Below are 17639 nucleotides of genomic sequence, written 5' to 3' on the forward strand. Positions count from 1 at the left end.
CCTGACTTATTCTGTGTGGTTGCTGTCCAGGGCAAGGGGGGCCACTGTCAGTTTTCAGAGAACAGCCTTTTGTTTTAGCAACAGTCTGGATTGTTTACGGACCCATTTGGCCAACAACTCAACTCAATGCACCCTAGTTGCACCCAACAACTCAACTCAATGCACCCTAGTCCCACCACTGGAAGCCTTGCCTGGCTACCAGAGATGACCAGTTGAGACTCCATATCCTCCATTTCTATGAGTCCTCATTAAATCACATTCATAGATTCCAGGAAGTTTCTATTGCGATGTCTGCCCCTGCCCAACCAAGAGCTCTCCTCCAATTCTAGACATCTCTCACTCTATTTTCTCCCTGCCCTATCTCCGCCCATTTGATAACAGCTACATGGTATTGGCATAAAAATGGACATATTGACAATGGAATTGAACTAAAAATCAAGACATAAATCTATACACATATGTAGATAGCTGTGTATCCATATGTGTAGGACAACTTGAAACCAGGAATGATGGGACATCCAGCAGTTCCTTTATTGTTAAGAATTGTTTTAGCTAAGGATTGTTTTTTTTCATATGAAGTTAAGAATTGTCCTTTTAAGGTCTGTAAATAATTGTATTGGAATTTTGAGGAGAATTGCATTGAATCTATAGATTGCTTTTGATAGAATGCCCACTTTTACTATGTTAATGTGAATGTACCTATCAGTGAGCATGAGGATAGTTCCATCTTCTGATTGCTTCAATTTCTTTCTTAAAAGACTACAAGTTTTTATTTGCTTGATTAGAGTTACCCTAAAATACTTTATATTATTTCAGGGTATTGTGAAGGTGTTGATTTCTTGATTTCTCTCTCAGTCCATTTGTTATTTGTAAATAGGAAGGATATTAATTTTTGTAAGATGATTTTGTATCCAGATACTTTGCTGAAAATGTTTATCAGCTGTAGGAGTTCCCTTGTGGAACTTTTAGAGTTCCTTATGTATACTATCATATCATCTATGAATGAAGATACTTTGACTTGTTCCTTTCTAATTCATATCCCCTTGATCTCCTTTAGTTGTCTTATTGCTCTAGCTAAAACTTCAAGTACTAAATTGAATAGACGTGGAGAGAGTGGGCAACCTTGTATTGTCCCTGATTTTAGTGAAATTGCTTTGAGTTTCTCTCCATTTAATTTGATGTTGGTTATAGGCTTCCTGTAAACTGCCTTTATTATGTTTAGTTATGTGCCTTGGATCACTAATCTCTCTGGGACTTTTATCATGAAGAGGTGTTGGATTTTGTCAAAGTCCTTTTCTGCATCAAATGAGATGATGGTGGTTTTTAAATTTTTGTTTATATAGTGGATTATATTTACTGATTTTTGTATATTTAACTATCCCTGCATCTCTGAGATGAAGCCTACTTGATCAAAGTGAATGATTTTTTTATGTGTTCTTGGATTTGATTTGTTTTATTGAGTATTTTTGCATCTATGTTCACAAGAGAAATTGATCTGTAATTCTCTTTCTTTGTTGGGTTTTTATGTGAGCTGAGCCATGCTTTTTCTGTTTCTACTTTGTGGAAATATTTGAGGGGTATTGCTGTTAACTCTTCTTTGAAAGTCTGGTAGGACTCTGTACTAAAACCATCTGGCCCTGTGCACTTTTTGGTTAGGAGACTTTTAATGACTTCTCCTATTTCACTAGGAGTTATAGGTCTATTTAAATAGTTTATTTGATCTTGATTTAATTTTGGTAAGTGATACCTGTTAGAAAAATTATCCATTTCTTTGTAATTTTCCAATTTGGTGGATACAGGTTTTTAAAGTATGTCCTTATGGCTCTCTGCATTTCCTCAGTGTCTGTTGTTATGTCCCCTTTTCATTTCTGATTTTGATTATTTGGATATTCTCTCTTTGACTTTCAGTTGGTTTGGATAAGGGTTTGTCTAGCTTATTGCTTTTCTAAAAGAGCAAACCATTTGTTTCATTTAGTCTTTGTATTCTTTCTTCTTTCTTTCTTTTTTATTTTATTGATTTCCTCCCTGATTTTGGTTATTTCTTGACATCCACCCATCTTGGGCACAATTACTTCTTTACATCCTATAATTTTCAGGCATGCTGTTAAGGTGCTGATATAAGATCTCTTCAATGTTTTGTCTTATGTAGACACTTAGTGTTATGAGCTTTCCTCTTAGCATTCTTTTCATTATGTCCTGTAAGCTTGGTATGCTGTGTATTAATTTTTATTGAATTTTAGAAGCCTTTAATTTCTTTATTTCTATCTTGACCCATTTTTCATTCAATAAGTAATTGTTCAGCTTCCATGAGTTTGTAGGCTTTCTGTTGCTTCTGTTGTTGATATTCAGCTTTAATCTATGGTCATCTGATAGGATGTAGGGAATTATTTTAATTTTCTTGTGTATGTTGGAACTTGTTCTCTGTCCAAGTACATGGTCAATTTTAGAGAAAGTTCCATGAGATGCAGAGAAAAACATATGTGTTTGGGTGAAATTTTCTTTAAATATCCATAAGGCGTTTTTGGTTTATACTGTTTATTTGCTCCAGTGTTTCTCTGTTTAGTTTTTGTCTGCATAACCTGTCCATTGGTGAGATGGGATATTAAAGTGTCCCACTATCAGTGTGTGAGGGTCAATATGTGATTTAAACTGAAGTAGTGTCTCTTATACAAGCTTGGGTGCCCTTGTGTTTGGGACATAGATGTAAGGAATTGAAATGTCATCTTAGTGGATTTTTCCTTCATGAGTATGTAGTGTCCTTCTTTCTTTTAATTAGTTTTGGTTTGAAGTCTATTTTTTTAGATGTTAAAATAGCTACATCACCTTGCTTCTTAGGTTCATTTTCTTGAGATAATTTTTTCCAACCCTTTACCCTGAGTTAATATCTACCTTCGATGTTGAGATATGCTTTTTGGATCCAGCTGTTCTTACATCTATTCTGTTAGTGTGTATCTTTATACTAAGGAATTGAGACCCTTGATACTGAGAGATATCATAGGTGTAGTTAAAATCGTTAGGTTGGAGTTTTCCCTCTAGTACCCTCTGTAGGGCTGGATTTTGTATATAGATATTGCTTAAATTTGACTATATCATGACTTTCTCCATCTATGGTCTTTGAGTTTTTTTCTGGGTGTAGTAGAGTGGACTAGTCTGTTATAGTCCGCAGCACATTTATCTAGGCTCCTCTGGTTTTAGAGTCTCTATCTAGAAGTCACTGTAACTGTAATAGGGTTGCCTTTATATGTTACTTGATAATTTTCCCATGAAACTTTTACTATTCTTTCTTTGTTTTTGTATGTTTAGTGTTCTGATTATTATGTGATGAGGGCACTTTCTTTTCTGGCCAAGTTCATTTGGTGTTCTGTAAGATTCTTGTGCTTTTACAGACATCTCCTTCTTTAGGTTAGGGAAATTTTCTTCTATGATTTTGTTGAGAACATTTTTGGAACCTTTGATCTGGGTTTCTTCTTCCTCTATGTATGTTATTCTTAGCTTTGGTCTTTTCATAGTTTCATGAATTTTTTGTGTCAACAGTGTTTCAGATTTAACATATTCTTTGACCAGTCTCTTTCTTCTATCATATCTTCAATGCCTGAGGGTCTCTCTTCTATGTCTTGTATTCTGTTAGTGAAGCTTGCCTTTGTAGTTCCTGTTCAAAATCCTAGAATTTTCACTTCTACAATTCTCTCAGTTTGTGTTTTCTTTATTGTCTCAATTTCCATTTTCAAGTCTTGAACAGTTTTAGTCATTTGCTTCTGCTGTTTGTGTTTTCTTGGCTTTCTTTAAGGGATTTATTTTCTTACATTGTTTGTATTTTCCTGGCTTTCTTTAAGGTATTTATTAATTTCCTCCAATTGCTTATTTTATTTCCCTAGATTTTTTGAGGGATTTATTCATTTTATGTTTAAGGGCCTCTGTCATCTTTGTATAGTTGGTGTGGAGGTTGCTTTCTTGTCTTTCACCTATGTTGGAGCACTCAGGAACTCCTGGCAAGATAGCTGGCCTGTTGTTGATTGTATCTTTTATTTTAATTTATTATAATTTATTCAGATAACATCCTGAATGTTATCCTCTCACTTGTTTCTTCCTGTTCTCACCCTCCATCCCTCGTCTGCCCTATTCCCCTCCCCTAGACCTCTGACAGAAGGGGACCTCTTTTTATGCTGATGTCTTGGCATCTTGGGGATGATTCAAGATCTAGTTGCTGATTTCTGGACTTGTCTTTGTTGGGTGGGTGTTTTGTTCCTTGTTTTCTGTTTCCTCTCTGGGTTTTCAAGGAGTCTGGATGCTGTGTGTTGCCCATTTTTCTGGCCTGTTCAGCTGATGCTGTGATCACAGGGAATGCCTGCTGAGGTTGGATGCTGGGTACATGGAATGGGTTGGGGCAAGGAACATTGGAAGAAAAGGTATTCGTGAGGAAAGAGAGAACACAGCAGGTTTCCAGCTATAGAGACAGGGATGGGACAGGGCAGGGGTGGGGCTTGGATCTCAGGAGCAGTAGGAATGTGGATCTTCCCTCAGCCTACTTGTTTTCCCAGGATGAGCAGCCCTTTGGTTAGCAAGGGGTACATGATGGAGTTGGGGTCTAGGGCACATGGAGGGAATATGGTAGGAGGGGATGGTCTGTGAGATTCACAGGAGATGTGAGAAGTGACAGCAGCAGCTGGTGTTCTTAGCAGTGCTAGGAGCGAGACTGGGGATTTTTTTGTTTTTTGTTTTTTGCTTTTTGTTCTTTTTAAAAGAACAATGTTTTTCTGAAGCCTCTGTGTACTGCCTTTTCCTAAATACCCCATGGCATTGCCACATTAACTACACAGAGCTATTCTGTTTCCACATTTCTTCTTTGCATCACTTTCTCGTGTTTTGGAGCCATCAGTAATTCAAATGAACACATGCACTGCACCACTGTTTTGCTGATTCAGGCCAAGAGAGCTAGTGTACTAATGAGCAGGTAGTGTATACAGCATGCAAGCCTAGATGGAAGGGAGGAACCATGTGCTGGGTAGGACTCAGCAAGAAGATAGTTTGAGAGTTTCTCATGCTACTCAGAACAACATGTGACTTTTAAAGCATAGATTCGTTATTTCTAGAATTTTCCACGGAATACTCTCAGACTCCAGTGGGGGAAATCATGGAGAATGAAATTATGGGGAAGAGCAACTACTATATTTTTTTCATCCAAAACCAGAACTCACATTTACTGCCCTCAATGTTTAGTATGTTGCCCAGGGAACATGTCTCTGGATCTGGGACTCTGACAGAACAGACATTGATTGCAAAGTCTATGTCTTTATAGCTCAGATGTAAAAGCAGACCTGGAAAGACTTCTGATTTTTTAAAAAAAAATTATATGTATATGTGTATGTGTATGTCTGCCTGTGGGCATGTATGTGCACATGAGTGCAGGTGCCTGCAGAGGTCAGAAAAGGGCATCAGATCCCTGGATCCACAGTTACAGGTGATCATGAGCCACTAGATGTGGATAATGAGATCTGGATTCTTGTCCCCTGCAAGAACAGTATATGCCGTTATCCACTGTGCCATCTCTTTAGCCCAAAACTTTATTTTTTAAACTTTTTAAAGAGTTTCTCCGGTGTATGAGACAGTGCTTGTAACCATTCACATTTTTTAAATAGACCCATGAACTATCGGCAGACCAAAGATTCACCATGGTGACACGTACCGAATCAGATCAGAGCCCCAGCCTAGATCAAGAGGATACCTGGAGGGACAGTGCCTCCCTGGACACTGGAGAAGGCCTGAGTCCCAGGCCAGAGTCTTCCTACAAGGCTGTCGGAGACGTGAAAGGGGACCAAGACAGACAGAGACAGACAGACAGACAGAACAGGTCCTTGATGCATCCTATGGAGTCCCATCCTCATTTGTGTAAACTGCACCCAGAACCGGAGGCACCAGCATTGGCTACCTCTTTGGAAAAGGATATGAGACAAAACTGCTATTCTCTGTGTGATATCAGGAGACTGGGAAGGTAAGAACTGCTATGCTTGTTGTTGCTTTGTACACAGTGTCCATTGCATAGCCAGCTGATTACAATCAAGCAATCACCTGCTGGAGAAAGGATTAATGCTCCCAGCACTGTATGGGACATTTGAGGGTGGTAAGAAACAATAGACACCTGTGCTTGGCATCGCTGCAACCTTATCTGTGAATTTTGGATAAAAGCAAACTTCACCCAGATGGCAATCATCCCAGTGTGTCCTAGAGACTACTACTGATGGCAGGCCTTGTGTTCTCTTCCAGCACACAGTGTGTGTTCTGCGCCCCCATGGCCTCTTTAGTTGCTGTGGTAGAAAGAGGGACCTTGTGCACATCCTCATCTCTATTGAAGATATAAGCTTTATTACCAATACGACCTGAAAGCGCATTTCCATCTCTAAAATTGGGCTGAAGCCTTCATTTTAATGACTATTTTTTATTTAGTCTGTAGTTCAGTGTCTACCCAACCTTAAGTATTTCCAGTTTTAGTTCCTATTCTCATAAGAATACTTTCCAATTCAGTTTGAAAACCATTTATTACATACATATACCTTGAAACTTATCAGAGTAGAGAGGGGGCAGGGGAGAGTGAAGGAGGAGTTTAGAGGGAGGCAGGGTATGTTTCTCCTTCTAGGCATCTGTAAGCTTAATGCATGGACATGAGCAGGCAACAACCAGAAATAATAATTTGTGTTTGAAACTATATAAAGTTGTTGGGATTCAACGACTCTCTTTCTTGGTCATTGTAACACAGTGACAAGGGCTGGCATGATATGTTCAACCATCTGTGCCTATCTATGGGTTCTCTATTTCTATGTCTGTTGAAAATGTAGGTTGAAAATATTAGAAAATGCATTTGTATTGCACAGATATAGATGTCTTGGTTATTATTTTCTAAGCAGTATAGTATAGCAGCTATTTGTAAACCATTCTCCATTTTCATTGTACTGGTTATTATAAGTGATATAGAAATGAGTTAATGTTTACAATAGGAGGTCTGTAGCTGATATGCAAGCCTGTGCTACATTTTCTATAGAGGGCTTCAGCATTTGGGGATTCTGGTATCTGGAGGTGGTCCTAGAGCTGATCTCAGATGGCTAGTGAGAGACCACTCTATGAAGCAGCAGGCAGGATTATACAGCTGGGTTCAGGGAGAAATGTGGCCAATAGAGGCCAGGATATCTGAAAAAAATTTTTTTAAAGAATTTAAATGTACAAGCCATCGTTGCTGTACGTTTTTGCTGTACAACAGAAATCAGCTACATTGCAACATAGAAACAGCATGGGCGAGCGCATACATCCCTAGTGTTCATTCTCGGTATCTAGTCATTGGTCCTTGGCTGCAAGGAACACTCCTTACAGAGCTCCAGTTCCTTACAGAGCTCCAGTTCCTTACAGAGCTCCAGTTCCTTACAGAGCTCCAGTTCCTTACAGAGCTCCAGTTCCTTACAGAGCTCCAGTTCCTTACAGAGTTACAGTTCTTTTTTGGGGGGAGGGGGCTTTTTAGAGACAGGGTTTCTCTGTGTAGCCTTGGGTATCTTGGACTTGCTTTGTAGACCAGGCTGGCCTCAAACTCACATTAATCCACCTGCCTCTGCCTCCTGAGTGCCAGAGTTATAGTTCCTTATACAGTTATAGTTCCTTACAGTGTTACAGTTCCAGTTCTGTTCTTTTTCTTTCTTTCTTTCTTTCTTTCTTTTTTCTTTTTCTTTTTTTTTTGGGGGGGGGTTTTTTGAGACAGAGTTTCTCTGTGTAGCCTTAGTTATCCTGAACTCATTTTGTAGACCAGTCTGGCCTTGAACTCACAGCAATCGCCTGCCTCTGCCTCCAGAGTGCTGGGATTAAAGGTGTGCGCCACCATGCCCGGCCTGGTTACAGTTCTTTACAATAGAATCCTGGGCATCTTATGTCATGCTTGATGAAGTGATAGAGGCAGCAACTTAGATATTTACCCCAGGCCAGCCATTAGTGTGCTTCTGTGGGACACAAGAGAATTTTCTTTCCCTGTAGAATAAGGGAATTTGTTTAGATTTCTAACAATTTTAAAAACATTAATGTGTGTATGCGTGTGATGAAAGTAAAATTATAGAGCATGTGTAGAAGTCACTAGAACACTTGGGAGAATTAGTTCTTTCCTTACACTTAGACTCAGGTCATCACATTTGATAGCAAGCCCCTTTACCTGCTAACCTATCTCAGCAGCCCTGAAGTCTAAAAGTTTTATTATCAGTGAGTTTGAAAGGGGGCCACTGGCAGGTGAGTTAAACATATTCCTCGGTTTAAGTACAAGTCTAGTTAGATCCAGACTTACGTTATTTTATTTAATAAAATATTTATTTAATATTTAATAAAAACGCTTTTAGCTTTTAGTTAGCACAGGCCATCAGGACGTCATTCATCCTGCCACACCATGCTGGTTTCATATAAAAAAAAAAAACGGTCACCTCTGCCCCCATACTGCACATGGGACACACACTGTAGCTTCTTGCAGGGAGGGCTCCCTGAATGTTTCCAGGACGCACAGATTGCTCCTGACATTCCCTTATGTTGTGGGAAATTTACCTTTTCATATTTTTTACTTGCAAGTCTTAACCCCATCTCCTCCTATCTTGTTATGTGCTTTTAGAAAATGTCTTATTTATTATTTAAAATTTATATGCAATATATTTTGTTTGTGTTCGTCTTCCCCCAACTCCACCCAGATCTTTTCCCCCTCTCCAGTCCTGTTCCTTCCCTACCCACCCTATTTCATGCCTCACCTCTTAAAAAACAAACAAACAAACAAACATTATGTAGTCTAGTTTGTGTTGACTGACTACTCCTGGGAGTGTTGCTGGCCCTGGATTGTGTGTGTGACCAAGTATAATTTCATTAAAGAAAACTGACTTTCCCTCACCTAGCAGAAGTTAAATGCCAATAGCTTCTTGGCAAGGGATGGAACATTTTTACAAGAGAATCGTTTTATTCATTTTTTTCTAAATCAAATTAAATTTGGCTTACTTGTGAGAATATACCATATGTCCCAAATTTGTCATTCTTAGAGAGTGTTGCCCTCTGAGGGTCACTTAGAGTCCTACAGGTTTGTCCAGAACACTTCTAGTGAGGCTTCTGATCTTCAGTTGCTATGGTTACGGCATTCCTAGCGCTTGTGGCCATGGGCAGCTGCACACCCCTTTGCACTGTTCCCTCAGGGACCACGTGCCCCTTTGCTCCTGCTTTCATGGTGGTCCTGGGCATGGCAACATGCTTCCCTCCCACCACATTTCCTGGTTTTACTTTTGCCCCATTTTCTTCTTCTGAAAGAAGCACGCAAAGTATGGTAGCCCCTCCTCCATAGGACAGCCATTAACTGCCATTTAATACACTCATAGGGACTATTTCCAAAGAAATAAAAGTGTAGTGTGTACCCTGACATCACTGAAAGAAGGGTCCTCAACTTGTGAGTAGGATCCTAGATAGTGTTTCAAGGGGACACTAAGGTTCTATATGGACTCCTTAGGAGGACCCTGAGGTGGCTGTCGCTTTGATTCTGTCCTCTCTGGGTCAAAGCTTCTGCAGTTAGGAACAAAAGGCACAACCCCGCAGAGCACGCAGTTTAGGGTCAGCATTACCACTGGCTAGTGCATATGTCTGGGGAGTTGTCTTCCCTCCGCTGATGGATTCCCAGCTGTAAATCAGCACCATGAGTCCCAGGCCACTGCGCAAGTCAGAAGGGATAAGGCAGCACAGTGCCTGGCACCCACTAGGAACTCAGAACTATAATGTATTCTTGCTCTCTCTAGGGCAATTTCTTGGTAAAGGACAGACCTCACTGAAAGCTGCCAGAACTTACACCCTGCCAGGTGGCTTCTTAACACCAGATGGCCGCCAGCACCCAAACAAATACAGAATAGATTTCATTTTTCCTTCCTCATTCTCATCTGTATTCTATGCCCAGAGAATATAAAGCTCCCAGAGTCCGTAGTCATGGAAGAGCTGGATTGCCTACCTATGGAAGAGGGGGCTCGGCCGAGGGCACAGTTTTATACAAGGCTACTTGCTAAAGTTTGAGCCTAAGGTGACAATCACATCATGTCTCATTATGCTTGGGCATCCAGTGCCATCTATTCTCTCGGTGTAGGAGTAGATTACCTTCTCTTTGGCTAAGTCTCACATCAACGCTAGACGTATTCCTGGAAAACATGGAGGGGGATGAGAGTGAAGATGCAGCTTAGACAGGCAGCTGTACAGGTAGCTGTGTGCTGTACCCCTAGGGCCTCCTGTTTCTGCCTGCTCAATGCATGGCTTTTCTCGCTTTGTGTTATAACAGCCTGGTGTTCCCTCGCTATGTTAATAAGAAAACATAATTTATGTACAATTTGACCAAGTTTATTAAATTTGTAAACCAATTTTCCTCCCAAGTACTTGACAATTTCTAAATTGTTTTCTTGGTTAAAAAAAAAAAACCAAACACTTACTTTTATGCACAAGTATGCATACACTCACATGAAATGCACTTTGACACATACCCTGTAGTTATCTTTCAGTAATTTGGGAAATGACATCCCTTCACAGCAAAGCTCAGGCTGGGACACACACTGTCTGGTGTTTGTGGGTTTGTAGCTATTGGGGTATTCTAGAGTTAGTTTTTAAGAAAAAGGAGAGCAGGGATGGGCATAGGCAGCAAAACTAACTCAGTGATCTGGCAGTGGGGAAAGAGGCTGAGAAATGAGGATCCATGTATTTGGTTAAAACAACAACAATAAAATCTCTGTGCTTTTTCTCTTAGATTTTCCTTCTCGTCTTCTCTAACCAGATTAACAACAGATATTTTCTGAGGGCCTCTCTGCATGTCCACAGTGCTACACAAAGCACCCTGCCGTCTGCAGGACTGCGCTTTCTCATCCAAGGCATGCGTGGCTATCACGGATCCTCTCTGGACGGCTGAATCTCTCTCTTGCATCTGCCTGTGCATCAGTAGATAATGATCCTCGCCGGCCCTCTGCCTCCTGTGTCCTTCTTTTCACATGGGGACTAAATGTCACTCCAGCTGGCTGCCTCTCTAAACACACACTTTTTATCAGTGCTTAGAAAAGGAGCTGGTATTTGCACACAGTGCTTTGAAGGTTGCTCCTAGTCTCCGTGGGCTCTTTCTTTCTAATCTGTCTGCTGAAATAGTTCAAACCATCAGAGTCATAAAAACAGCATCTCGCCGATGGAAACCTTACCCTGTGCCAGGAGCCCCAGAAGGCATTTAATGTATAGCAATCATTTAATTTAAACGTTCTAACGATCTGATCAATTTCTCAAACACCCAGCATTTCAGATAAGAATATTAAGATTGCAGGTAACAATAAAACTAGACAGAGTCTTAGTGTAAAAACCAAGCGCTAAACTGATCCCAGCTCATAGCTTTGCCTGCAGAGCTGTGCCTTCTAGCAGTTCCCCTGTGGGCTCCTAGGATTAATACGCTGAGCTGCCTCTGCTTACTTATTACCCATACTGTAATTTTTCTGTGTTGCTCTTGTTCTCATTAGCCAGGAGGTCTCACCACTTCAGGGACCATATTATATTTGCTGTTTGAATCCTGGTACCCAGGGAATTCTCCGGCAGGAGCTGTTTGAACTTGGCTGAGTCTTAGGTGACGAACCAGGATGAGAGTCCTGAGAGGCGAGGAGAAGGTGGGCCAGGAATTTCTGGTGTAGGCTGGAAGACACACAGGTTTCTGTTTTCTAGTCCTGAGCTGGGCAGAGATGATGCTGAAGGTGACGCACACTTCCTTCCTGAAACCTCTTCTCTCACCTTGGACTATGAAGAATACTTGACCGTCACCTCCACCTCCTCAGGCCAGCTGCCCTGTGAAGAATGTCTCGAGGCAGATTCAGAGACCATTCCCTTGCCGCAGTTCTGTTCTTGGGGTGCCTTCCTAGAGTCTTCGCCTCTAGAAGGTCCCCATGGGAGTGAGAGTGACTGGGAGGACCTGGAGGAGCCCGTGGGTAGGGATGACGGTATCTTCAGGTGGGTATCACCCTCTGTGTGAGACAAGGCTTTGTAGGGCTCACTTGGGCTGGAGGGCTGGTCCCCATGGGCATCAGCTGGAAACCATTTCTTCTGAGTGCTTACTGTGGTCCCGTTTCTATAATGACTGCCTTACCAATCGGGGACTGTTTCATACGGTACATCCAAGGCTTCTCTTAGGATGCTGCAGTGACGAAAGCACAGAGGTAGAATTCAAACCTTTCCCTGCTCCTAGGCCCACATGCTGAGTGCCTGCCCCTCCTGCTGCCTCCAGGCTTAGTCTTTGGGGATCAGCATGTCAAGGGCTGATTTCAGTTTTGTCAGCACTTGCCTGTCCCCGGGCTGCATGTGCTTCAGAGAATACTGCACATATTATGTCGTCTTGCTGCTTAGAGAGTCATGAGCATTAAGTACACATCAGAGCATTGGGCGTGGTGGCACACATTTGTAATCCCAGTACTTGAAGTCAGAAAAGCAAAGGCAACCTCAGCTACATAGAAAGTCTGGGGCCAGCCTAGGCTACATGAGACATTATCTAAACAACAACAACAACAACAACAACAACAACAACAACAACAACAACATCAAACTATTAATGCAAGCCTCCACCCAAAGCTGGAAGTGGATCTTAAGGCTGGAGGCAGAGCTTGCACCAAAGATAATAGAGGAGTCAGTACGTCATTCGCTGTCAGACTGGGAGTAGGGAGGTTAAATTTCCACAGGTATGTAACCGAACAATACCTTCGTAAAGTCTTGCCATGTTACAGATCCACTGTACATACAAAAAAAGTGTAGAATAGTCCAGAAACTTTCCTATCAGCCTATTTCTGAGGCGCAAAAGCTTCCAAGCATTCACTTAGGAAGATTCTGGCATAGTTAAAGCACGCTGTCCACTGTGGTCCCATTGTGTCCCAGCCAATTCTCTGGCCGAATAAAGGGATGTTTAGCCACCACAAGCGCCTGAACTGGATCCTCACAGGACAATGGCAGGCAAGCAGAGAAGGAGATGGGTATTTGAACTTTGAATATGATGCTACAAGTCCCATTCTTATCTGAAATTGACAGCAAATTACCAGGAGGGTCCCAAAGTTTTGAAGGCACTTCACATCCACTTGTAGGGAATCAGACATCCTGACATGGATACACAGAAGCCACATGCGAATTTACAGAACCATGAAGCCAGCAGGGAGAGGCTCGTATGTGGAGCGCACTCTTCCAGTTGAGCTCAGTGGGGGCACTCACAGGGATCCAATGAAGGATGCCAAGTTCAGTGCATAGGAAATGCTCCACCGAGATTCCCAGCACCAGGCTGCCTCTAGAAACACAGCAGTGAGAACATGGCACAGCGTGGGAGGGTCTAATATTCCAGTGGGTATCACCACCCACTACAAGTGGAGACAATGAAACCTGCCTGAGGCCGGCATTGCAAGGTGATGGCAATGCTAATGTGTGATGCTCTATTGTGGGCTGGTGCAAGCTTTGGAATGCATTGAATTCTGTTGGATTTTTTTTTTTTTCTCACATAGACAGGCTTCTGCCATAACATCAGGTTGTGGCAGGGAGAAGTACCCATTTATGGTTGAGCATGGAGTAGGTGGGCTGTCTGGCCCTCAGCTATAGATAGAGGCTTTGGATATAGTTGGCATGAATGATGTCATCTCAAATGGCACACAACAAGGAGAGTAGGCATTACCCTCCTCTGCTGATAGAGGGCAGCAGTGAGGTGTTGAATGCTCATGCTGCCAGCTTTGGCCTGGGCTCTGTGACCCTAGACAGTGTGCTTGTTTTGGAAAGAGCACCATGAACATTCCTTAAGTTCTCTAAAGAGTCCAAGTCATGCAGAAGGTAAAGCGACTCATTTACTCCAGAAGCCAGACTTTGCTTATGGCTGAGTAGTGCATCCTTTATAGCCAGATTCAGATTTCTGTTTGCTCTATATAGACATAGGTAATGATGTAAAAATTAGTTTCTGTGCATGGAGAGATGGCTCCACAGTTAAGAGGGCTTCCAAAAAGTTTGATTGGTTCCGAGCACCCATGTCAGGCAGCTCACAACCACCTATAATGGCTTCTACAGGTATCTTCCCACAGGTGCACACACACACACACACACACACAGATGGGCATGGACACATATGGATACTCATACACAGACAGATGCACAAATTTTAAAAAATCTTTTGAAAAAATATATTTTCTATATACTATTTAGCCACTCTTTGTGGTATTCTTATTTCTCTTCTATTAATGGGCTTATACATTTTATTAATTTGTCTAGGATCATATTTTACTGGTGGAGTCATTCTACAGCTGTTAGAATCTGCTTTTGAGCCAGGCGTGGTGGCGTACGCCTTTAATCCCAGCACTTGGGAGGCAGAGGCAGGCGGATCGCTGTGAGTTCGAGGCCAGCCTGGTCTACAAAGCGAGTCCAGGAAAACCAAGGCTACACAGAGAAACCCTGTCTCAAAAAAAAAAAAAAAAAAAAAATAGAATCTGCTTTTGGTACATTTTCACATTTTCCATGAAATACATTATTTCTACCTGAGTCTCTGCACAACACACACACCTTTCCATCAAATACCATGAGGATAAATTTTTTATTAACAAGTATTTTTCTTTTGTAAATCCTCACCAACCCCCCCACAAACCAACAAATCAAAACAAACAAACAAACAAAACCCCCCACAAACCACCACCAACAGTAACAATAAAATCAACAACCCACAGTCCAGGGGGATTGCAATAAAATGAGTGCGTTATGTGGTTTAGAGAGGTTTCTAGCCAAACAATGAGCCACCTACTAAAAGCTGCTTCCTCTTTTAGGTAAACACGCCAGTGTCTCCTGGGACGGAACCTGAGGGTTTCTGCAAGGGCATACTTTTGGAGGAAGAGCCTCGGCTAACATTGGTCCAGAGAATGTACCTGCTTGTTCTACCACCATGAAAGCATCATCATCCTGGGAGGATGGGCAGGGATGGAGCTCCTGGCCTATGAAGTGCGAACTTCTAAGAGATTGTGCCTGTTACTTCTGAGATGAATCATCATTAGTAGCCATGACTTCATTTTCAGTTCTAGAGTTTAAGTCAAGCAAGTCTTTGTGTGTATGGGATGGGGTTCCTCTCACAAAGGGAGTTAGGAACTAACTTCTGTAAGTAAGACAAATTGGAGCCAGGGGAAAAGTCTGGCTGTTACATTGGTGCACCATTTTCCAAGATGGATGCAACATTCTGGTTTGTACTGTTGAGTCATCATTGGTCAAAGGGCTCTGTGCTTATAAGTGTCCCATTGTACTGGAAGGACTGGGCAAGGGGCCTGGCTCAAAGGCCACAAAGGAAATAACTTTCTGTATTGATTTTTCTATGTCCTTCCTTTAGCTCCAAATAGTCATGTGTTCTTTTTAAATTGTTTTTTTCCTTTTTGATCCTAATTCCTGATTCTTATCATATAGAAAGTGAAGTAAAGCTAATATTTTGCTTTTTTTAAAGCTAACATTTCTTGATGTTGATATGTAGCTGCCATCACTAAAAAATTAAAACACACTGAATTAGCCAATACATAAAAGAAATAGACCTGGTGGGCCATGGTGTAAGCCATTAGTGTGACACTATATAATGGGGGCCACATGGCAGGGACAAGGTCTTACAACAGGGAAATGAAGACAACACAATATAAAATCCATATAAAAATGAATGGGCCATTAGCACACACAACAAGGTGGATGGAACTCCAAAGAATTATGCTAAAGAAGTAAAAAGGCAGTCCAAAAGACAGGACAAGTCTGATACCATTTGGATAACAGTCTCATTTTTTAATTTTTTATTTCTTATTAAGTATACAGTGCTCTGCCTGCACATACACCTGCAGACCAGAAGAGGGCATCAAATCACATCATAGATGGTCGTGAGCTACCTTATGGTTGCTGGGAATCAAACTTAGGACCTCAGGGGGAGCAGTCAGTGCCCTTAACCTCTGAGCCATCTCTCCAGCCCCCTGGATAACATTCTTAAAATGACAAAATGCTATAAAAGTTGGATAGATGAGAAGTTAAGGAGGATAAAGAGGAGGATAGATCCAGTGGGAAGAGTGTGTTATAAGACAGAGGTGTTACCCCCTTGATGATGGAGCTACCCTGAAGTATTGATTGTGGCAGGATAGTGAATGTGTGAATCTGTACGACACAATTATATGGAATTTAACACACAGGAGTGAAAATGTCAGAGAAGCTCTCACCAAAATGGATGGATTATAAATCGCAATTATGGCATCATTCCACAGCTTTGCAAGATGTTATCATTTGGGCAAGGTGGGTGGAGAGGATCCTCTGTCTTGTTTCTTTCAATAGATTGTGAAAATACAATCATTTCAAAACTAAAAAGCTTAATGAAAAATGGTGGGATTCCCAACTCTGCTTTAACTACTACACGGCTGTCCCATATACTGTCAGAATGGGTTCTGCAGAAAGCTACAGATCTGTAGACCAAGGGCAGAGGTGATCAGCCTCAGAGACTGGTTGTATCTGAGTTGCCCATGACTGCTCACCAGCTCTGCTACATAGAGCCATCACCGTGGTACTTGTATTAGTATATTCACAAATTAAAATAATCTAAAGCAATTCTCCGAGTTACATAGCTAGGCTAAGGGGATGGAGATAATAAGGATATGGGTTGTCTATGGGGGTCCTGCCTCATTTGGAGGAGATCAAATAGAAGCATATGAAATAGCATTATAATCATGGGGTTGGTGCCAAATGGTGGTACAGAAATCAACATCCATACAAACAACAGATACTCTTGTAGCCTCAAAAGAAATGTCTACCCCCGTCAGAGAAGTAGAACTTGTGTGAGAAGAGAGGCATGGGTTTGTGGCAAGTTCAGGGAGAGGAAAAAGCAACAGGTGGGATGGATCGTGCATGAAGAAGCATGGCGCATGGGTTCTCAGTTGGTGTTTGTTAGGTGGATGTTCACGTTGGCTAGATAAATATGGTTTGTGGAGTAAAGGAGCTATTGGCTCAAGGAAAACAGTCCCACGAGACCAAATGACAATGGACTAGCACCTCCCAAACTGAAAATCTAAATAAACCTTTTCTCATTTTAAAGCTGATAATCACAGATATTTTTGTTACAGTAACAGGAAGCTGACCAACTCAGGGACTATTGAGGAATGACGCCTTTGGTGATAAGTTTGGTTCTGCACACTTAGAATTTGAGGTCTCCCAAGATATAGGGCATCATAGAGGGATGCTATTATTGGAGTGAGATTGCACTGTACTCTTTTGCAGAGGATGCAATTACCAAGGCCTCAAAGCAATATGAGCCATGGCGTTATCTACCTGAGACTGTGTAGAAAGGCCCCTCAAGACAGATGTGCTGCACACCCTGATAAACTGGGGGTGCAGCAGTAGGAGGGTGTGGATGCGAGCATATGTGGGCACAGCTGAGGGCCACAGGAAGAACAGGGGAGGAAATGATGGATGCCCTGAGCCCTCTGCTTTTTTATTAGGCTTATCCATGGCCCTCCCCTCTGATAACAGGCTGTTCAAGATTAACAGGCTCCCAATGTCTTTCTGAATCTACTCTCAACAACACTGGAGATAGAATGGCTTTTTTTTTTTTTTTTTCATTTTGCCATCCTTTTTCCTGTCTGGGT

The 17639-nt window shown here is 41.7% G+C and overlaps 1 protein-coding gene across 1 annotated transcript in view; it reads left to right on the forward strand.

Annotated features, from left to right (window-relative positions):
- Frmpd2 (FERM and PDZ domain containing 2) overlaps positions 1–17639 on the forward strand; it is a 122349-nt gene that overhangs the window by 96295 nt on the left and 8415 nt on the right. Inside the window, exons 29-30 of the mRNA XM_051143332.1 lie at positions 5637–5989; positions 11713–11994. Coding sequence (XP_050999289.1) covers positions 5637–5989; positions 11713–11994 — 635 coding nt within the window. The remainder of the gene's footprint in view (positions 1–5636; positions 5990–11712; positions 11995–17639) is intronic.

Source organism: Acomys russatus, chromosome 3 (genome assembly GCF_903995435.1).
Source record: "Acomys russatus chromosome 3, mAcoRus1.1, whole genome shotgun sequence".
In the NCBI taxonomy this organism is placed as follows: domain Eukaryota; kingdom Metazoa; phylum Chordata; class Mammalia; order Rodentia; family Muridae; genus Acomys; species Acomys russatus.